This window comes from Aphelocoma coerulescens, chromosome 13, assembly GCF_041296385.1.
Source record: "Aphelocoma coerulescens isolate FSJ_1873_10779 chromosome 13, UR_Acoe_1.0, whole genome shotgun sequence".
In the NCBI taxonomy this organism is placed as follows: domain Eukaryota; kingdom Metazoa; phylum Chordata; class Aves; order Passeriformes; family Corvidae; genus Aphelocoma; species Aphelocoma coerulescens.
In genome coordinates this window covers 8,360,843-8,383,468 of record NC_091027.1, presented here as the reverse complement: position 1 = coordinate 8,383,468, position 22,626 = coordinate 8,360,843, and the positions used below count along the sequence as shown (strand labels likewise).

At 46.2% G+C, this 22,626-nt stretch overlaps 1 protein-coding gene across 3 annotated transcripts in view; it reads right to left on the bottom strand.

The window, feature by feature from the left end:
- The window catches only part of KLHL3 (kelch like family member 3), a 51,125-nt gene that overhangs the window by 15,985 nt on the left and 12,514 nt on the right, over window positions 1–22,626 (bottom strand). For all 3 annotated transcript variants that reach the window (XM_069029032.1, XM_069029033.1, XM_069029034.1), the window contains exons 4-7: window positions 16,696–16,817; window positions 8,917–9,079; window positions 5,869–5,978; window positions 887–1,003 (exon numbers count right to left, since the gene is read on the bottom strand). In XM_069029032.1, the coding sequence (XP_068885133.1) occupies window positions 887–1,003; window positions 5,869–5,978; window positions 8,917–9,079; window positions 16,696–16,817 (512 nt within the window). The remainder of the gene's footprint in view (window positions 1–886; window positions 1,004–5,868; window positions 5,979–8,916; window positions 9,080–16,695; window positions 16,818–22,626) is intronic.

Here is a 22,626-nt window from a genome sequence, read left to right as displayed (position 1 = left end):
AAAAAAAGAAAATGCAGGAGACAGACTTCCAACTCTTTCCAAAGAAACACATGCAGTAACATCCAAGCTTCTCACTGTTTTCCAAGATCACTCACAAGAAGTGAGTCTTTTTTCACCCTCTGCCAAACACTGGATTCAGCAGAGAATTCACCAGGACTCTGGATACAAAATAAGTAATTTCTTTTATCTGAGTCAGAATTTTTAAGGCAAGGCAATATCTATTATTTCATCAGATACAGATAAAAGAAAAGGAAAAAAAATATCATGGGTTCATCTTGTGAATACCAATTTTATACCAATTATACACATGATAAAAGCATAGTAGTCAAAGAGCCCATATGCCAGCCCCTTCTCTGGGAATTCTCAGCTCATTATCTAGGCCCAGATCCCAGGAATTAATTTATGAAGAACAATCTCCAAGTCAGACTGAGTCAGAGAGTGTCTCCCCTGCCAGCCACACAGACCCATATGTATGCACACCACACATCTTAAGCTAAAATTACCACACGTGATGTGTTTCCATTATCATGTTTTACCTGTGCATGAGATAAAAAAGCTGCACAAGCTTGTAACATCACCAGATTGGTATTTCTGAGGTGGAAAATCACAAGATATTAACTAATCAATTTTTTTTTAATCAATGTTTCCCCCAGAGGGGCAGGAGCTCTGCTCTCAGTATTGCCTGGCAGAGCACAGGTCCCATTTACAAGAAGGTTTCTGAAGCACACATTGATTTCAGAGTCCACTCAGTTTTTGCCTTTATTCTTCTGTTTACAGACTCAGCAACAGACCAAATTACCCATCTCACACAGAAACAGCCAAGCCACTGATTAAGGAGCAACCAGCAGCTTAAGTGCAAGTATTAATGACTTCTTTGCAGACTAACCTGTACCAGGTAATCTCTGGGCAAAAGGGGCAGGCGAACATGCTCCATCAGCTTAGCCATATGCTCTAAGCGAGATTCCTTCTCATAATTTATCCAAGAGATAACTGCTTCAAAGACCTACACAATAAAGTACAATTAAATGGGGAAGAGAGAACTGCCTTGCACAGTCACCCACCCAAAATCAGAAGCATGGTGATTTTAGAGCACTAAAGGAAGGGGGTGCAAGATCTCTATCAAGCAGATGAAAAAGCTGTGACTGCACAGAGCACAAGCAGCACTGTAGCAGAGCTGAGCTGACCATGCATGTTAACAAGCAACTTCACATCTAGATGTGCTGTATCACTCCCAGAGCTAAGTGCGTGCCCAGAACAATCATATACCTCTTGGATATTAGCACTGGAAGGCAGCCAGAAAACTTAATGAGCCTGCTGACATTTGCACTGGACATTATTCATGAAATCAACCACAACAATTACTCCTGATAACAGAGAACTCCCTCCTCCAGGAGCCTTTTGGCCACACAAAGTCACTATGCTCATATTTAACCACTGCACCAGTTCCACCAGCCCCCAGAAACCAAGAAGTCTTGAGGACAAGGTCCCCACACACAGGACAAGCCCTGCCTGCAGCCACGGAGCCCCAGCACTGCGTGCATTTCACTGCTAAAAATACTCAGATACTCCAGCTGGGGAACAAGGGCACACCAGGCTTCTGGCCTGAACCAAAATCTAGTTTTACTTCCAGATCCAACTGGTTGAGATAAGCATCCAGAGCTGGAGTCCGTGACAAAGTGCTCACAAACAGCCCCATGGGCAGAGCCCTCGACGCACAGGCGCGGGAGAAGCGTCCTATGCAGGCTCCTGAATGAATATGCATGTGCTTATATAACTGTGAGCCTCACTCACAAAAGAAAGGCCTAAAAATGTCACCGGGAGTGGGAAAGGCTTCCTGAAACACCCAGCAAGGCAGGAAGAGGGGCTGATGCAGTCTCAGATGCTGCACAGCAGGATCTGGATCACTGCAGTGGAGTTTCCCCACAAAAGAGAATTAAATTCTGACACATAACTCACATCTACAGGCAACACTCCCCAAGCTCTCTCACTGCCCAGTTACCCAGGGGTGCTGAGCAGAGGCCCTGTCTGTCCTGTGCTTCCCCCTAAAAGCATCCCTGACCCTTCCCTGCAGCATGCCAGGTAAGTGCCCTTGGTTTCAGCTTCCTTCTGGGGTCACCAAATGGTCAGGACAATTTGCACAGATAATTATTTCTTTCTTTCCATCCCTCCCATCACTCCCCAAGAAACCATTTTGTTTGGTCCAAGGTCACTAATTTGACAAAATCAACCAAAAATGAGGGCACCATCTTTCCATCTTGAATTGTTGATGGTAAATGTATTTGCAGGAGGCCTTGGCAGACACATCCTGCCATGAAGGAGATGCAGAGCAGAAAGGGGTTTTTTCCTCTTAGGCTAAACTATATACTTTTAAAATGCAGTAAAGCACCAGCCTCATTTCCTGTGCCAACAAAGCTCCTGCTGAACTGTTTGGAATTCAGGACACCGCAATGAGGATTTAAGCAACACAACAGGGAGTGGTGTAATCAAACTGCAGCAAATGCTGAGGAGAATAACTACTGCAGAGCCTTTAAGTATTTTAAAATTAAAATAAAGAAGCAAACCAACATTTTAACTTTGGCTATGAGGCCTCTAAAGTAGAAACTGGGTTGTTGTGAGATTTTTTTTTAATTGCAAATGAGTGTGGAAGGAGGATAAACCAAATGTTTAGCCGACAAACAGGCTTTTCATTAACCTCTTCTGCACAAAGGCTGAGCTGCAGAACAGGTCACAGGGCTGGGACATACCCAGCTACAGGTCAGGAGGACAGTGAACAAGTCTAAAGGAAGGTAAGGCAAATGTGCACTGGGAACAAGCAGCTTCCTTAGTGCTGGAGTCTACTCCTGAGTTAGGCAAGCACTGATGCTTCCCCGCTGTACCTACTCTAAAAATAATTATAGTTTTTTTAAAAAAATCAGATTCTGGCACCTTCCATTGGCTCCAATCCCTAATTCCATGAGAAGAGGGGAAAAGGCTTCAATCCAAGACAGCAATATCTCTATTTAAAGGCCACATCTGTTTCCACTCCTGCCATGCCCTCCCTCCACACGCCGTGCCCGCTGCAGACCCTGAGCAGCTGCTGCTGCTCCCCTGAGATTCTCCAGCCATGCAGGACCTGCTGCCAGGGTGGGATGGACAAAGCAGTTGCCCACAAAGCTTGATTCAGAGCCGAGGCACAGGCTGAGGTAGCAGCTGGCACCTGCCTGGCCGCAGGAGCAGTCCCAAGCTTGGGAGAAGTAAATTTCCCACTCTATGGAGCAGAAAGGTAAAAGGCTAGAATATCCCCTCTCTGCATACTGCCTAAGGAAAGAGCAAGCCCAGATGTTCTCCCAGCCTCTCCAGCCAAAAATCCATTTGTTAGAGATTCCCAAGAGTGAGGACCAAACCTTGCATAAGCTTCTGCTGCATGTCAGCAGCATGAGACAATGAATCAATTACCAGACTCTGTGTAGAATCCCCAATCCAAAAATCCCAACCCTTTAAAAAATTTCGTCAGCCACTGTTCTCAGTTGGCAGGAGACCATTCTCAAGTCCCCACCCCCCCCCCACAACTTTAGTAAATAACAAATAAATATTATTTTAATATCTTTTTTTAGCTTGAAAACAGTAAAAAGAGCCAATTAGGTCAGGTACAGAAAACATTAATAAAACTGTCTTCCAAGTACTGTACTCAGCTATAGCAGAAAGAGCAAGCAGGGACAACAAACCTCTGCCCTGTTCTGAAATGGCCTGTGTAACTGCAGAGGCTACGACAAGGAGGACAGAAGAGAAAGGAGGAGAATCTTTGAGTGATGAGGAAATGCTGTCACCATTTTACAATTAAAATAGGTTTCTGTGCTAGCAGAGAATTTTTGTCATCCTGATGGCCTAGGGATATAAATAAGCCAAAATTGGTGAAGATAAGGATATATTTTATTAGGCCAATTGGTATTAGTTGGGGGATGGCAGAGGAAGGGGAGAACACACAAGTTCCTGAGGCATTCCAAAGGCAACTCTCCCTCCCTGATCCTGGCAGGACTTGGCTCTAACACTTCCCAATGATCCAGGGATGGCAGTGCTCTGGCTCACAGGGCACAGTACATGCATGAGACACAGCAAGAACAGGAACGAGAAAAGGTCTTGTGAAATCTGGCTGTGACAATTAAGCACCCAGATTTCTGAAGTATTTTGCACATGCATACACACAGATATACCTGTGTATGTGTAGACTGGTATACACACATATGTACTTTTATATAATTTGTTTTATAATATATATCTCAAACATTAACAGGAAGAATAAAGATGAGGAAAGTGGCTCGTCTGTCATGAAGTTAACATGAAACAGCAGCCTATGAGTCTGTCCTCAATTTCCCGCACTTCTTTGAACTCCAGCACATTTCATGTTAATATTCCATTCCCATTTTCTGCCTCTCTCCTGTTATTCAGATTGTTTTGAATGTGCAGCTTATGCTTACATTTCCTTCCACTGCCTTGCATTCTCAACAATCTTTTCTTTTACAAGTTCTTTTACAATCAGCTAAAGAAATACTGGGTTTGATTGTGTAAAGCTCAGATGAGGGAAGGGGCATGTTGATTCCCCTGGGCGCAAGGCCAATAAAAGCTTCTGAACAATGCTGCACAGGACTGGAAAAAATTGGTTACTAAACTTGCACTTCCCTTTGCAGGCTGCTTGGCTCAGGCAAAGCGATTCTGTTGTGAGTTCGTGCCATTTGTCATTTCCCTTCCTGGCCCTGCCCGAGTGGCACCTCACGGCCCTGCCAGGCGCCCTCGCCAGCGGAAACGTGCGCCTGGATCCTCCGATCCTTGCTGGCTCAGGATCAGCAGGGAGCATCCCTGTGTCCACACCTCACATGGAGCAGGATTTCTGGCAAGTTTTACAGTTCCTGTGGGCCCAAGCACCTACAGCCCAGAGGGGCTGAGCAGGAGGAGAGTGCACATGAGGATGTGCAGCCCAGTCAGCAGCACGGCCATACCCGGGTGCAGCCTCATCCCACCCAAACACAGGCATCCAACAAGAGCACTGAAGTTACAAACCACACAACCCTCAAGCTCTCCTGTAGCCTCTCATAAGTGACCATTTACATTTAGGAACGTGGTTTAGTGGTGGACCTGGCAGTGCTGAATTAGTGGTTGGATTCAATGATCTTAAATGTCTTTTCCAACCTTAATGATTCTGTGACTTTACAGTCTCCCCACAGTGACAATTGGAGGTGAGCTGAAGGACTGGAGGTACATGCCTGTCCCCAGAAACCTGCAGCAGGTCATACAAGAAGCTCAGACCAGAGAATGGGGCTGGAGTTCACCAAGCACCATAATCAGTGGTCACCCTCCTCCCAAGGACTCCAGACTACACGAGATGTGCTGAATGTTTCAACCACAAAACAATATCAACCAGTGCCTTTTTCCCCTCTTTCATTAAAAACACTGAAAATGCTAGAAAAATATTTCCTTCCTTCCTTTTGGTTCCAGGCTTCCTTTTGTTGTTCTATCTAATATGAAAGAGAAGTCAATATTCCTCCTTGGCCTAATGAAATTCACTTTTTTTTGAGGTTTTACAGCAGGTATTAAATGCTTTACACAACAGCAGATGGGAGTTTTCTAGTTTTCCAGAGAGGGAAAGTAGTTGGTTCTGAGCCCCAGGGCTTTTGGAGTGATATGGATCTGAGAGTCATAACTTCCTGCAAAGAACAACCAAGTGAAGGTCATTTTTATGTGTTTTTAGGATTCACATTATTTTAATTTTCCTTTCCACGTGATCTCTGTTGGAGAATGGCCCCTAAGGAGCATATAATGATAACAGTTCCTGGTTTAAGATCTAGAAACATTCCAGCACTCTTACATTCACTCTTGCTATACAATTTACTGTACCTTTTCTTCAGAGGAGACTGTGAGCTTGTCACTTGATATTAAACTGCAAACCTGGTCCAGACTAAGGCTAAGAAATTCTTCTCCTAGCATCACCTCAGGGAAGTGCTGCTCTGTTCAACAAATGAAAAGGGGGAACAGAAAATTATAATGAAATCCATGTTTTCAGTCAATGGAAGGACCACAGCATTCAGAGAACAGCTCTTGTCACAGCTCTGAGCCCCCGAGACAAACCCACAGCGTCTGCGTGTGGAACACAAGCAAACCAGCCTCAGAGCAGGAGAACAAAATCTGATGTTGTTTCAGGTAGCACCTGCCCCATGAGACACTTTCACAAATGATACTAAACCTCCTGAAAAGCCACTGAGAGTCTTCCAGTGGCAAATACAGTTGGAAGTGGCAATTGAGACAAGGGCCAATGTCCAAAGTAGTAAATAACCTGGCCACCTCAAGATTCAGTACTTGCCCACTTCAACAGGCTAGACAGCATCAGATCTGCTCAGTACCTGGGTCTAACTCCAGCAAGGGTCCCTGGTATTTGTATGTACTCCAAGGAAGGCCCATCTTTAACACTAATCAGTTTGGTTCATATGCCCAGCAATAGTGAGGGGTCCCAGGGCATCCAGCTGAACCTGTGTGTGCACAGGTACATGGAGAGGTGGGCAAGGGGGATCTTCATCCCATGCATGCACATGGCAACAGCTCTCCTCTCCTTCCACCTTTTACTGCCTTGCCTCAATAATATGAATTTAACCTTTTTCCTGCTCCAAACCCTCAGCACCCACCTTCCCAGTTGTTTTCCCCTTTCCACTTAAGCCTGCAATTGTATAAACTTCTATTTCTCCCTTTTTTGCCTCCAGATCCCTCCATACTGTAACTCTGGGAACCACTTGAAAACAAAATGCACGTCACTGAATATAACCCCAAACTGGAAGTATTATGACTGAGCATCATCAAATCTGTCAGGCTTTATATCTAGCCAAAAGGCACATGAAATAATCACTTCCTAAAAAACAATTTCTAGGTCAAATATGTAATTAGCCAGTTGCAGCAATTTTAGTTCTGCAAGAATTTCTTACATATACTGCCAATTTAATCTCACCTGTCATTTGCTAAGTCCCATTTATCTTTGGCTGAATTACAGAAACATGAATCTCAGACACTTTATCTGAAGCAGCTTCTTTCAAGTTCTAATTCTGTAGCTTTGAGAAGCTCAGACTCCTGTATCCAAAGAGCTCCCTCCGCAGCAAGATCTGCCTCGAGTTTTCACATCTGCAAAGTGCTTTGCCTGACAAAAAGCAGCACCACAGGGACATGAGCTGGCATAACTTCCATAGAGGAGTTTTTTGGGGGCCCTGAACCCCTCACCAAAGCTGTTGCTGCAGAGTTGGAGTTGGACTCGACCAGACTTGGACTCCACAGTCACAGACCCTCCTTGGTCTACTGAGGACCAAAGCCCCACAGCTAAGCCAAAGGCTCTGATTAAAAATAGCAGCATGCGGATAAAGTTTAATACTCTGTTATGCTGGAAATATATATATGATCTAATGAACTCTTTTGGCCTTAAATACTTAAGAGGCAGGAAACACTCCCCACACAATAAGCTGGATGCACCCTGGCTTCTGGACAAAATCTCATATTCATTCATTCTGGACTTGCATCTGGCAGCAGAAAGGTATTTGATCTCTTGTTATTAGTTGGAAGCAAGGAAGAATATTTACTGATTTTAAGAAAGTAACTGGTGCCTGCATCAAGAAGACTCCTCCACCTACTGAAGTTATCCACTGGCCAGGACTCAGCATTTCTCAAGTAACTGAGCTCAAGCACACATGGACTTTTGAGCTTGGGGACTTCTGTCTTGGTTTAAGGCTGTTACATAAACAACATAGTGAAAAGAATTTTAATGGCAGTTTTATTAATGGAGTTCCATTAACATTACATGGGCTGCTGTACTAACTGGGACTTATGAAGGCCAATAAAACAACAAAGCAGACCTTCTAATTGCCAAACAACCAAATAAATATACTGTGAATGCACTGCTTGTTGGGTTAAAGATTAAACACGGCCTGGAAGCAAGGATAATGAGATATTACAAGCAAGCTTTTATACAATTAACCATTCCTTCCAGGGTACCTTTTTCTCTGGGGGATAATACAGCCAGAGCAGCTGAAAAGGTTTAGTTTTATTTGCAGGAGAATAGGGGAGGACTCAGTGGACACATTTTTATTCTATTGAGCCTACTTATAGTTCAATTAAGGACAAAATTGTGAAAAAGGAAAATGTTGCAGGACAGAGCAGGTGCTCTGGGAGACAGCAGGTGTATGTGTCCCTACACAAATTATCAGAAAACAGAAAAACAAATTGAGAAAAAACTATCAGCTTCTCCCAAGCAGAGGTCAAGGGCAACTCTGCTGGAGGAGACTGGAAAGTGCTGGGGAATTCAGAGCTTGGGGCTGCCTGAAACAGCTTCACATTTATGATGTAGAGGAGAAATGCTGAAAGCCATTGCCTGCACTTCCATATTGCAGCCAAACACATTTACTCCCAAAGAAGTATAAGCCTATCCTCCCTTGGGGTAAGGGGCCATTGCTGCACAGATCAGAGCCTCAGACTGCATGGTAATTTTAGCTGAGTGTTCCAACTCCCACCCAGAGGATTTAATTTTGCCCAGTGCCATTTATTCCCACAATGGAAATGCCCAGCATTCCTACTGCTCTCCCAGGGCAGGTCCCATGGGGGGGACACCAGCACACCAACGGCTGAGCTGTTGAACAGGCACACCAAGAGCTTGCTAGGATCACACTCAGGAACTGTTTTGTGGGCTGAGATCTAGAGGATAAGGGTGTTTTACCTCCTGCGGTGCTCCCCTGCGACCGAACCGCATTTCCCAACTTGCAGCATCACAGAAAGTTGCAAGCCCAGAACTAAATAAAATATTCCCTTCCTGTTCTAATACCAGAAGTCTGAAGAGACCAAGCAGGACGGGCTCAGCCTCGGAGCTGCTGTAGCTGGAGGCAGGGTTAGCTCCACACCCAGACCCCCTCCCCTCACCTGCGTAGGCGTTGGCCTGCTGCAGCAGCTCGGTGCAGGCGTGCACGTCGGCAAAAGCGCGGATGCCGAGGCAGTTCGTGGGATGCAGCTGGGACTGAAGGAAGTCACAGCAGTTTTTTCTAACATCCATCAGTTGCAATAAACTAGCAGCTGGCAACAAAACCTGCAAAGGTGCGAGAGGGGAACGAGAGTGAGCAACAGGGAGTGATTCACAGCTCGCACAAATTGGAGGCAATTCCCCTTCAGCCCTGTGGGGTTACGAGAAGGAAGGTTCAAGTCTTAGCTCTACCATATGCAGAAGATCCCTGTTCATGCTCTGAGACATGAAAATGGCTATCCCACACTGGGCTATAAGTGGAACTCTTCTCACAGCTTCTCCCCGTAAGACCTCAAGGCAAAGTGAGGACAAGGTAGAAGCAATCACAGATGCTCCAGAATTTCTGGCTTTGCTGCAGGTAGCTCCTGAACACAGATTTAATTTTTTTCCCCCAAAGAGCTTTATATTATTTATAAGCAGTGCCATCAGATTCAACGCCCATAGCAGCCCAGCAGTCCTCAAAACCCCGGACTTTGTTATTTCCAACAAAATCATATTGGCTTGTGAGCAGGGTGCCCAAACAGTCACATAAGAGAGGGGGTTCCCAGAAACTCAGGCAGGTTTTGGTGACAGCAAGGCTCTTGGGAAACACAGCCCTCATTTACACTCACACAAAATGCTGTGGTTCATGACTGCATCTGAAAATGAGGTACTGCTTTGTACCTCCAAAACTAAGCACAGAAAAAGGAGACAGAAATGGATGAGGAATGTGACATCTGCTGGAAAAAAAAAACCACCTTTGAGGCCACTGAGAAGGACAGGAAGTAGAAAACAAAGTCCATCAGGACATTACAGCCCATGACATCAGCTACTTCCTTTCTTCTGTCGAACAGTGACTGCAGACGTGTCTTATTCCAGCTCTTCGTAGCTCTGGCTGCCTCACACATGTCCTTCCAACTGGGCATCTGTGCTCACCATCTGAGCACACATTTCCAGAAAATTATTTCCAACTCAAAAAAAAAAGGCAGCTGTTAAACAAAACAAATAGGTTAACGGCATTCACCTCCCTGGCTCCCAATGGCAGGGAAGGGATAAAGATGCTCCCTCCCTGTACCTGCCACCACATTCCCATTCCACACCAGGGCAGGACACTCACAACCTGCTCCAGGTCTTTCTAATCAACTGATGTGTTCCACTCCAGCCCAGCTGCACAGTGGCTGACTGCTGCCAAGCAGCCACCCCAACAGGCAACAATCAAAAGAGAAGTCAATTAACCCAGGAGCCTGTTTTGGCCCAAGCCTCTTGATGCCAGGAGCAGATTAGTTTGTAGCTTTGATTAAGTCAAGATAGCAATTCTCTAGGTTTTCGAAACCTAGCTGTGAACCACCTTCTCTCTAGCTGAACCATTTCTGAACACCTGAGCTGCATAAGGGCTTTGGGTAGACAAGTCAGACTCCATGCAAACCATCTCTGGCTATAGACCAGCCAGAGCCTCCTCTGTGCACCCCCATCCATTCAGGATAAACACCTGCCAGTCCAGGTGGGCTGCTTATCTCCAGTGTTTGGGATGTTGCCTCCAGACCAAAAGGAACTCACCACCATCACCACATGCAATAGCCCCTGGACAAACCTGTTACAGCCCATGCTGGCTTGAGAGGCAGTGCAGAAGGAGCCTCACACCACTGCAGCCTTCGGGAAGGGGGCATTATCATACAACACTTCTCAGAAATAGGATATAAAAAGCCTATAAAGAGATGAGGGGATTTTCTTTTTCTTATTTCCCAGCTGAATGTCTCAACACTCATCTTGTTTTTTACCAGGGAAGGCGAAAAGCAAGCAAAGGATTTCCGTGAGAACAAAGTTTGTTTCCTTTAGAAATAACAAGAGGAAATGCCCTTCCTAAACATGCAGCAGGACCAAGCTGCAACCCCATTAATACCCAGGCAAGTTACTCACATGGGCCTGGATTTGGCTCTTAATATTTGAACACCAACAGCCGTGAACAATTTACAGAAAGCTGGCTTCTCTACCAGATCTGCCTCCAGATCAAAACCCACTCATTTTTAGAAATTATGTCAAGATTATCTGCTATTACTACTGAGATTGACTGCTTTGCTTAATTTGTGTCCAGAACCTCATCTATGGGGTGTGTGTCTAGAGATATATATGCATATAACCATCTAGTTCACCAGCTGTGCTCTGCAGACTCCACACCAATTTCAAGTTTACACAACATTGCCTGTGCAATTACTTCCATAGACCTTTGATGTCTCTAAACTAGAAACATCTTTCAGCCAAAAGTGCTCTGTGTTCTATAAGGTTCATTTATTAATGCTGGACTGCAGAGGCTGGGGTTAATTCCCTACTGTGACACAGCCTTACAGGTAGTCTTGGCCAAAAGTTAACTTACATCATTCCTGCTCTTCAAAACTGGGAAAGGAGCGTTTCCCCTACGCAGGGGATGTATTAAAGCTTATAAGCAGCTTTGACAATTTGGTCAAATTGAAAGCCAAATAAGAGTACTGGCTGTAATCCTCAGCTGCACACCCAGGGCCACAGCTGGGACTGCACATCTGCCCAAACAGGGAGACAGCTCCCAAGCATCCACCCAGGAGAACCCGTGACCAGAGAAACAAATGGATTTTGTATTTGCAGGGCAGGTAAATACTCAGTTTTAAACAAGCTGCCCTAAACAGCACAAACAGTGGAGATAAAACTACATTAGTGTAATGTGGCTTTTGAGTGCAAGGGTGGCAATTAGGCTTTATTACATCCCAGCTGCTCCCAAGCAGCACATGGGCTGAACAACAGTACTTCCACTTAAATGCTCTACCTGAGGTGAAATAGCCCTGACAGAGGAAGGTGTGACAGCATAAGGGAGTCACAAAACCTTGTCAGGATCAGGAGATGGAGAAAGGATGTAGAGATGAGAGAGAAAATGGGGGAACAACTGGAAACTTCCCTCCTGAGCTACCTTCAGACACACCATCCCTTGGTTAAACAGTGAAATAAAAAAGTGAAGACATCCATCAGGCACAACACAGTCCTCTGGTGCCACATCCACAAGTTTCTCCTCAGCTTTCTATTAGGCCAAGCCAATTTAAAAGACCTCCTATAGGTTTAAGGAAGGGTGTCCAAACCAGAGGAGTCAGCCCTCCAATGGACCGGGGCCCCCTGTACTCCAGGGCACTGCATGGCAAGGAGCTTTGGCTCCAGGGAGGAAAACAGCCCTGATTTATTGCTGAAAGGTGCTTTGCCTCACCATGGGCTTGCACCTACTAAAGCTGCAGCTTTTGGATTGAACAGGGGAAAGAGAGATGGACTGACCCACTTACAACCCCTTTATCATCAAAACTGCATCTGCCAGAGAACTCTCCTTCCTTGCTGTGAACTCCTAAGTCCACAGGGAAAGCTGAGGTGCAGAAGCATCTTTGAAACGGAAATATTGCAGCTCCTAGCAAAGCTTTTTTCCTCTTTTCTTGAGGCATTTTTTATGACAATTACTATGCCTGCAAAGCTGACAGCTTCAATATCTACCTCCTCCAGACAGCTGATTTCAGATTTCATTCTCTGTGTATGAGCCATATCTCAAACTGTGGCAGTATACAAGGACACCTCACACATGTGGTCTGTGGCCCATCATTCCTAAGAACTTAATTGTGAAATCAGGTTAATAAGGACTTTTTCCAGGGAATCATTACAACCTGAATGATAATGACTTTCTTAATTGGGAGGGCAATTCTCAGGCTGACTGCAAGTAATGAAGTGTCATAGGTAAGGATGGTTGGGACACACTAAGGAGGGACTGTATTCACTGTCTAGAGCCAGAGGTCCAGATGTCTTCACAGGACTGCCTAGGACAGGGAGAGGCCTGCTCCCAAATCTCTTCATTCACCTCTGCTCAAGGACACCATGCAGAGCTTCCCTCTCACTGGACTTTGTTGCCATCACTCTGAGCTCGCAGGTTTGATATGAAAGTTGGAAAGCAGGCAGCAGTGTAACCACTCCAACGGCAAAATCAAAACCTAACTGGAAAATTCAGGTAAAAGCACCAGCTACCCCACACATGTAAGGAGCAGCAGGCCCTGTGCTCTGATGTGTGTTTATGATTTCCACTGAAATCAACCCAGGGCTGCACCTGAGCATCTGTGAAGTTCCCCGAGACACTCACTTTAGTTTTCCTTCCTTTTACAGAAACTGCATGACACAACTTCCTTCTAAATAAATGTATCCTGCTCCACCTTCAAATGAATGAGATCCTTATATCATGCATATGAAAATTTACAACCAACTTTGATGTGGGATGCAACAGAGGAGGAACAACAGAAAGCAGCAGGTGTAGAAATTCCAGGATGGATTTTCCTGAAACTACATGACTGCGATAAAGACAGAAATTCTGTCTCTGCTCCATGCTTTCCAAACAAGTGGGAGGCTAAATCCCAAATGCATGTTCACAGCTAAAACTGTATCATCCATCATCCCTGAGCCCTCCTGTTGCTGCACCTATACTGCCTTGAAACCCCACTCTAAGAATGAAGTTCCAATAGGTAAAGCAGGATTGCATTTGTTGGGGTGATTCTCACCCATGTACCCCAGTAGGGTTAGAAGAGAGTATTCCCTACACATGGGCTCAGGATGAGCTGAAAATCCCATTTGCCTGCACATTTGGGACATAATCTTGAGGAGAAATTGAATGAACACCCCCCAAAACTCACTACACAGATGATTACTGGAACTGACTGTACAGACTTGGCCCCTTGTATACATATCCTTCCTTACAGAAAAAAACAAAACAAAACAAAAGACACTCATTTCACTGCACAATCAGCTACAGAAATACGTGCTTAGAAAAAGAGTCTCACTTCCTGAGCCCATACCAGGCCTATAAAAGAAAAAAAAAAAAATACAGGTTTCTATTAGAAAACAAACAACAAAAATCCTGTAAAAAGGCTTCTTGTTGTGGAGGGCTGGGCACTGCTCAGCATTCAAACACGCTTAGGAACATTCACTGCACTCCATGCTACCTTTGCTGCTCATCTTTTTTCTCATTTCTATCCTGCTCTCATCTTATTTTTCTCACTGACAAGATAGTGTCTTTTCATTTATTCACAAGTTTTGGTACCTTGGCTGCATCTGCTCAGTTAATGCCATCGAGCAACCCTTTTTTTTTCATAGCTTCTAAAATGAAATTACCTGGCACCTATACCCAGAAATTGCTTCTTCCAGCTACTGAGAAAGTCTGAAGAACGCCTTTAAAAAAGTACCCTTGCCCTGCTAGAGAACCTGTGACAAGGAAATAGGAGACCTCAGGAGATACCTGCTGGGAAAAGAGAAAGTCTCACTGTGCTCAAGCAAGGCTGTGAAGGAACATTGCTGGAACAGCACAGACTGAGGTGTCCTTCCAGAAGGACAGATGGACAGACGGACAGAGGGATGGATGGATGGCTGACTCAAAAACAGCTGTGCAGCAGGAGGATGTGGTAATGCAAGGGACCAAACCTGCTCACTTCTTACTGACACAGCTAATTCTGACTAGACACTACAAGGAGCTTAATTTTTGTTGGTTTTAGTCTTCACTTCATGTGAAACTTTCCAACAAATCACAGAACATTCACTTCTGTAACCTTTTCTTCTTGTGGCTGGAAGTGAATATTAACCTGTTTATGGCATTTTGTTCAGAGTAGAACACCCAGAGAGAGGGTGGAAATTTCTCTTTCTATCAGTTTCATAACACAGTTATATTAAATTCCATAAAACATTTTCAACATGAACACTTTAAACATGTAATAAAATTTAAACTAGTCAGTGAATCTTGCAGTAGATCAGCTTCATTTCTTCACTCCTATGAATTAATTTACCTCTAGCCTGAAGAGTTAATCACAGAGTGGATACTGAAATAAATGCTGCAGTAAAAGGACCTGCTTTACTGCATTGGGAAAAAACACTTAATATTCAAAACTTACATTTTTTTATCTTACTGTCTGAGAGATGAAAGCCAAAATATAGCCAGGGATCAACTTTAACTCCCTATAATCCCTGGGCCACAGAAGGCAGGCTTTGATTAGGTTTTACTAAAAAAGATGGCTGTCCAGTTGCTCGAGAAAGGCAACACCTGGACTTTTCACAGACCTTCTGGGCAGGACAGAGCTGCCTCTCCAGCCTGCTCCAGCTCCCACAGCACTGCTCACACCCAGGTGCAGCTGGAGCACCAAAACCGTCCCCTGGAAACGCAGCCGGGGTCACTTCCCAAGCCCCATCCAAGGCAGGCTCAGCAGATGGGATCCCAAACTCTGCACATCCCACGTGCCAAGTGGGAGCTTCTGACCACCTAACCCCCAGCAGCATGGAAGGAAAGCACACATTTCAGAAAGCACGTGGATACAGCCTCCATATTTCCCACAGAAACAGGGACCAGCCTGAGGGCGTGTAAATGTAGTTTCTCCTCCAGCAATGGGAGATCCCAGAGGTGCAAGGAGCTCCACCCCAGTCCCCCACTGAGTGATGTTGTAAGCTCCTCATGACCCTGATGTGAAGACACAGCAGACAGCCAGGCCAAGCCACCCACGGCTGGCTTTGAGTGTCAGCACCTTTGCCATAATGGCACCTTGAAGGTATCCTCACCGCTGGTTCTCAGCCTCACTGCAGGGCAACCAGGCTCCACCCTCCACCAGTGTGACAACTGCCAGGCTGAGAGCACACCAAAAAGCCACATTTATAAAACTGGAGGGCAGAAGGGGCAAGAAAAGCCCCCACAGATTTAGGTCATGAAGGATGGCAAAGGGTTGGACTGCAAAGTGGACCCAGCTCAGGGGTTAGTCCAAGCTCCTGTGGGAGGAGCAACAGGTCAGCAAGAACCCGCCCTCTCTCTGAGGGGTTGGAGCAGAAGAGCGCACAGCAAGAACCCCATTTCAAGCAGAACCAGTCTAATTTTGCCATGTTAATTAGGTCAACAAAGCTCTCCAGCATCATGGACACAGACTGGTTCCCCTGGCAATGTCCAAGTCAAAGAGAGGAAGACAACAGGCTCAAACTGCCACTTGCAAACAAAAACAGAGACCAACCAAAAAGCACGTCCATACAAAAGCTCTCAGCATCCCTTCCAGACATCAGTGGCTAAGTGCAGAGCCTTTTTTCTTACCACAAATACAAGTACAGTCAAAGAAAGAGCTTTACCAGCAGCCACAGCCACGTGACACTGCAAAACACTGTCTTCCTGAGCACCCTGCTTTATTTGAAGGCTGCCTTTCAATTATTCTTTCCACTTCTGAACAAATATTTACCCCTCAGAAATTCAAGACAGAGCACACACACAAAAAAAGGAAGAATGTCCTCATCTGAACAATGTATTCCACTCAAAGCTCTGTGAAACAACTCAAACTACCCAGAAGAATTTAAAAACTAACAGCCACATTCCTCTGCCATGGCCTTAAAACATTTGACTCACTGCTTGTTTGAGTCTATTCTGACCTTCGACAGACTGACCCACAAGTCAGCAGAGCTTCTTGGAAGGCAAATGCCTGCTCTTGTTATAAGAGCTCCACACAAAAGCTAAATGCAACATGACTTAAGCACTGGGAAAGCACTGAAGTGCCTCAAGACTAAACAGAGGCTGGAAGTAGCTCTTTTCAACCTCAACCTTTTACTTTCTGCAGCCTGAGGATCCCTCACCCCTGAAGAACCTGTGCCTTTGAGTTTCAAGCTTTTCACTTGGTTCTCCACAGGAGCTGCTGAACCAGACTTACCTGCACATTCTCTTCTGTGACCTCGATCTCAGCGGTGTAGATGTAATCAATCAGCTTCCTCAGCGTCTGCCCATCAACATCTTTTATCTCAATCTTCTTGGCCTTACTTTCAGACATGTCTCCTGAAATTCATTTCAAAAGGACAGTTACAGTTTGCTCTGCGGAAACTTGCTCCCCACACATCCAGCACGTGCTCCTGCTGTCTGACTACAGGACTGCTTGGCACTATCCCTCACCACTGAAAAGCCACCAGTGAGATTCCCAAAAGCCTCCTAATGCCACCTAAAAAACAACTGAAGATTGAGGACACTATTGTAAAACAACATAAATCAATAAATGCAACAAACTCAACTTCTTGACAGAAAAGAACCTGCCATGGTTTGTTACAGTGGGGATACTGTAACACGTGTATCAGACAATGAGGCCCGTGGAAAAGAAATATATATGGACTGATTCTTGGTAGATGTTTCAGAGATGTTTATTTCTCCAGCCGCATGGCTGGGATCTGCCGAGGAACTGTTCAATCACGGGACCCGAGGGTCCTTCCCCGCGCAGGGGAACACAAAACATCCAATGGGGAACGAGGCTGACCAGGGCCAGGGAAACCCCGTGTCTCCCCCCCAGGGCCCTCTCCCAGGGCCACATGGCGGGGGGAGGGACCCTGACATTTCACCCGTTTATTTTTAACAAAAAGAGATTTAAAACTTAACATTGAAAACAGCTGGATAAACATAACAAGAACAGTTTCAAAACAAAACAAGCCACCCTCCTGAGTCTTTAAATGTCCAGATTCTCTGGAACATCTTAAGGCTGACAGAAGGGAGACATAACTCTCTGAGCATGCTTTGTGGGGAAACTGAGGCAGGAGAGGGTTTCTTCCATTTGTACCTGTTGGAACTCTAAACAACAATAGTTCATTTCTTCCCTCCACCTCTTCATCCCCCACTTGGCATTGGAAGGGGATTTTTGGGGAAACAATTGGCAAAGGCATGGTTTTGTGAGGGAAACCATGGGTGGAAAAACTGATTGGGAATACACTGGGGGTAACAGGATATAGGATAAAAGGGAAAGGTGGGATTAGGAAAGGGAGACTGTAGGGGGGGCTTATAATGGAGATATTGTCTAACATGACTATGATTTTTAGCATGTATACTGCCTTTCACAGAAACACCATCAGGCCCAGTGACCTCTGCTGCTTGTAACCCTTTTCTACCTTGCACAATTTTGAACTCTACTACTTCTCCATCTCCCAAGTTTGGGATGCATTTTTCAGGGTTATTCTTTTTAGTAGCAGTTCTATGAATGAATATGTCTTGCTGGTTGTCACATCTCGTTATAAAACGATAATTTTGTTTAACATTATACCATTTTACTATTCCTAAAACCTTAGCTACGGTGATTTTTTCCTTTTTCTGAGTGGCTGCTGTTTTCTGTCTCGCTGCATTTTTGCTTTCTTTTGTCTTTGCTCACTTCCATGTTGGAACTGCCGGGGCTGCTGGGGCCATCAGGGCTGCTCGTGCCAGCGCGCCCTTCCCGGGGTCGCATTCGGGGCCACGCGGGCCGGGCCGGGCCGCTCAGCTCCCCGCGTGCCGCCGCTCCTGCTCTCAGCTGCGCTGCCGCTGCCTGGGGCTGCGCCCACGTCTCGGCCGGGCCCCCGAGCGACGACCCCCCCACGCCCCGCTCCAGCGCGCGTTTCGGGTAGGCACGGCTCCGCTCCACCGCCGCCAGCCGCCGGCCGCGCGCCGCTCCTCTCACGGGGCTCGCTCCACCACGCGCTGCGCGGGGCCGGGCGGGCACCGCCGGGTTGTGCCGCTCCCGCTGCGCCTCGCTCCGCTGCCGACGCTGCAGCTCGTGTCACTCTGCCCGCACGCGGGAACTGCCTCGCTGCTGCTCGCAGAGCGCTCGGGCCACGTGGCCTGGGTCACACGGTCCCTGAGCCAGGCTTCCCTTTGCCAAGACACAGCTGACATTGCTCAACAGTCTCGGTTATTAAATAATATTCACAAAAATATTCTTCCATTGGCATATATTTTGACTCAGAAATTAACTGTGTCCAAACAGTATTCCAAAAGTCTTTGGTAAGTATTAAATCCCAAGAAACATAGAAAAAGTTCTTAAACAACCATGCCAGGAAGTGTTTCAGTTCTTTTTGAGCTTGAATTAAGCTAAAATTTACAAATCGTTGTTCAAGAATCTTTTCAAGTTTAAGATAAATGTCCATATGCAGCTCTGAGAGCCAAGAGTCTTTCCACAGTTCCTCCATAGTTTAGAGATGGAACAGCAAAACAAAAGAAGAAGAGAAATCCAGAGTTTACTCACGAATCAGTCGCTGTCCTTAGGGATCGGGGATCGTTCTGCCTGCATTACGCACCATTTGTTACAGTGCAGATACTGTAACAAGCGTATCAGACAATGAGGCCCGTGGAAAAGAAATATGTATGGATTGATTCTTGATAGATGTTTCAGAGATGTTTATTTCTCCGGCCGCATGGCCGGGATCTGCCAAGGAACTGCTCAATCACGGGACCCGAGGGTCCTTGCCCGTGCAGGGGACACAAAACATCCAATGGGGAACGAGGCTGACCAGGGGCCAGGGACCCCGACAATGGTTCACCTGCATTCAAACACAGGAGCTAAAAACCCCAGTATGCCTGTCAATCATGTCTCAGTACAGGGACAGCCTCAAAGAGACTGTGGACATGTCTTAGGAAGGTCTTTCAAAAATATATTTTTATATGTATTTATTAAAAATATATTTACATTTTTTTAAATACATATATATATAGATAGAATGAGTATGTTGCAACGGCTACATTAGGGTATTTTGTGGTATACCCTACATTAAAAACAATGCCATGTTATTCTTTTTCTTTAGAAAGAAGCTGAAACCTAGTCAGGAAAATAAGCACACAGGGCAGCAGTTACACCCAGCATGCAGCAAGCTTCTCTCCTAAATTACCCTGCTGTAACCCATCCATCACTTGCACCTTGCGCAAAGCATCCACACAGAAAGATGCAGTTCTCGTCTGTCACCTTCCCAACCTCACACCTTTGGATCCAAACTGTACCCTTTCTCTAAATCCATAACTCAAAAGCATGTGGAACTAGTGCAATAATTTCCTCCCTGAAAATACAAGTAAAGCCCCTTAGCTGTGTAAGAGCCTATTCATGACCCAGAGCTTTATGCACACCTCCTCACCCCCCAGGTAACAGGAGCACATCAGAGGAACAAAAACATGCTGCAGAGAGGAGAAAGGACTCCACAGTCCTTCCAGCATCCCCACACAGGGTGACTTCACCCAGGATTTAATCACCAGGATCTCCACAGAAAAGAACAAACTTCCAAGTGGAAAGAAAATGATAAGTGGAAAAATAAAGCTAAACAAAGAGAACATGAAGAAATGTCAATTCTTAAACCTGGGCATGAATAATCACTACTCTTGGAAATCTGGTGACTCAGTACCGCTGTGGGATTAAGTGGAAAAATATTTCCTGCAGCCTACAGAAGTAATTACAGCCTACACCTCCGTGCAGCATTCCACCAGACGTGGCCAGGCACAGTAAGTGTAGAGCACAGAGTAAGATGCTAAACAGGATCCAAGCTTGAGCAAAACCTGGATCCTGCTAATTGAACTTTGCTGACTTTCCTTATGTGAATAAGGAGGCAAATAATAGGAGTGGGGTGGGACCATGAGTGTTAGAACAGTCAACAACATCCCAAGAACTGAAATAATATTTGCCCCAAATTCAATTTTTCAAACTGAATATTAAAATGTTATTCAGAGAAGCCCATGAATACAAATGTACCAGTACAAAGGGATAAATGACCTACATTTGGGAGGCCTTCAAAGCAGGTAGGACTTTTTAATTGACAGAATGTCATCTTCACACACTTCCTCCCCTCAAAAAACCCCAAACATCTCCAGAGATGAGAGGGTGCTTCTGAGAACAGACCAGTCCCCATCAGCCCTGTGGTGCTGGAGGTGCCTGTAAGGAGCACCCACCAAACCCCCTGCATGGGGAGCCCAGAGCCCTGCAGGACCCTCAGTGCAGGGAGGGGCTCGGCCACACACACCCAGAGATCGATGCAGAAATACCTTGGGGGGACCAATCCGATAACATCATCTGTCGCCGTGGCATCCATGTGACACAGGCAACAAAAATAAAAGCTGTGTGGGCTTCCCCGCCCACCAGCAAGCTGCCAGCCCTGCACACTAACAGCCTCCACTGCCTCTGCTCTGGGACCAGCCCAGGCACCCCGGGAGGGGAGTCTCCTGTGCTGTGCCCACGGTTGGATGGGATCTGACTCGGCATGATCAAGTCCCTCCCACTTGTCACAGGGTGGACAAGTCTCCATGCTGTGGAATGAGGAAGAACCGGGAGACACCACAAGTGAACCAAGGCGGGATTGGTGCAGACCAGGAGCAGGCACCAGGCTGCCCCTTCCTCCAAGCACAGACCCAGGGCAAGCCTCTGGAGCAGCACTGTGGGCAGCTGAGTGATGGACCATTGAGGGCATCTGATCTCACATCTCTCCAGAAAAGAAACTATACCTTAAACCCCACAAAACCCAGCTCCTAGGCTGTCTTTTATAAAGTCAGACTCGAGCCCTACCTGATACCTTAATTACAGAATAATTCAAAGCACTAGCATTATCTCTCATAAGGACTGTGGTGGGGAAGGGCTGCCTTGCAGGAGGCACTGCACAGACCCTGTCCCTACACCACTGCAGCCAAGCAGACACAGGGGACAAGGTGTGAGGGAGCAAAGGCAGGCAAAACAGGCAGGGTGGCTCTGAGCAGATCCTCTTTAGGGGACAGACTGCAGCCCCCCATGAAGGCATGCCTTTCCTGCAGCCCCCCATGACGGCATGTCTTTCCTGCACCACATTCAACACCCAGCAGTGCCTTTTCCACTCCTCTCTGCTCATGAGGGCAAGGAGAGAGCAGAGCTCTGTTTTGTCACAAGACAAACTACACTCAAAACTGCAGCAGCCCACAGCACCGTGTTTACCCAGCACAGCAGCCTGCCCTGCCTCCTACATGCTGCACTCCAGAGAGGCTTTCCAGTGTACAGCCACAGCTTTGGTTGTTTCCTAAGTCACAGATGTGCTGAGAGAGAATACAAGTGCATTGGATAACAAAACCACAGCCTCTCACACATGGGGTGAGTGCTTTGAAGCAGCACACAAGACCTGCAAGGGAGGTTTCTGCTTCCTCCTTCAGCACTTCCAAAATTCCAAAGGTGTCTGACAGGAGCAGTCCTAGCAGTGTCACTGAAGTATTTGTTACCCTTTCTAACACGATTGTGTTTTCTTCTAAATGGACAGAAATTACTGTCCCAAATCATCCCCACAGAATAGTGCCAACAAGGACCAGCATCCCAAATGCTCTAGTAAGCCCGTATGGAAAAGGACACTCAGGAAGGGCTGAGTCCCATCTCTCCTTCAGCAGTGGAAGTTACAAATGGAAAATGTGCCTACCCATTTCCAGACTTTCCAGGAATACTTCAAAGAGGAATGGCTAACCAGAGGACACAAGGTCGTCACAAGGTCATCCATGGCTCCAAAGTCAGGCCCAGCTGACAGGGACAGAGCCTGCAGAGCAAGCGGTGGGCAAAGGTGGATGAGCTGTGGGTTTCAGTGTGGTTCCCACTGTTCACAGCTCCACACTGATCACTCACTACTCACTCATGGCTGCCAGCACTGCTGGGGGACCCCTCCAGTAAGAATTCAGTGTGCACATGCAGCTCCTGCAAATATCCCCACAGTGCAGCTGAACCTGATCCCTTGGCTCCATCACTGATGTGCAGTGCAAAAAAACCAAGTCACAACAACCAGCTCGTGCTGAAACTGTGATTTTACACCATCTCCTCGCAGGGAGTGAACTGCCAGCAGCTGGAAGGAGATCACACGCTCTGTCTTCACAAGAG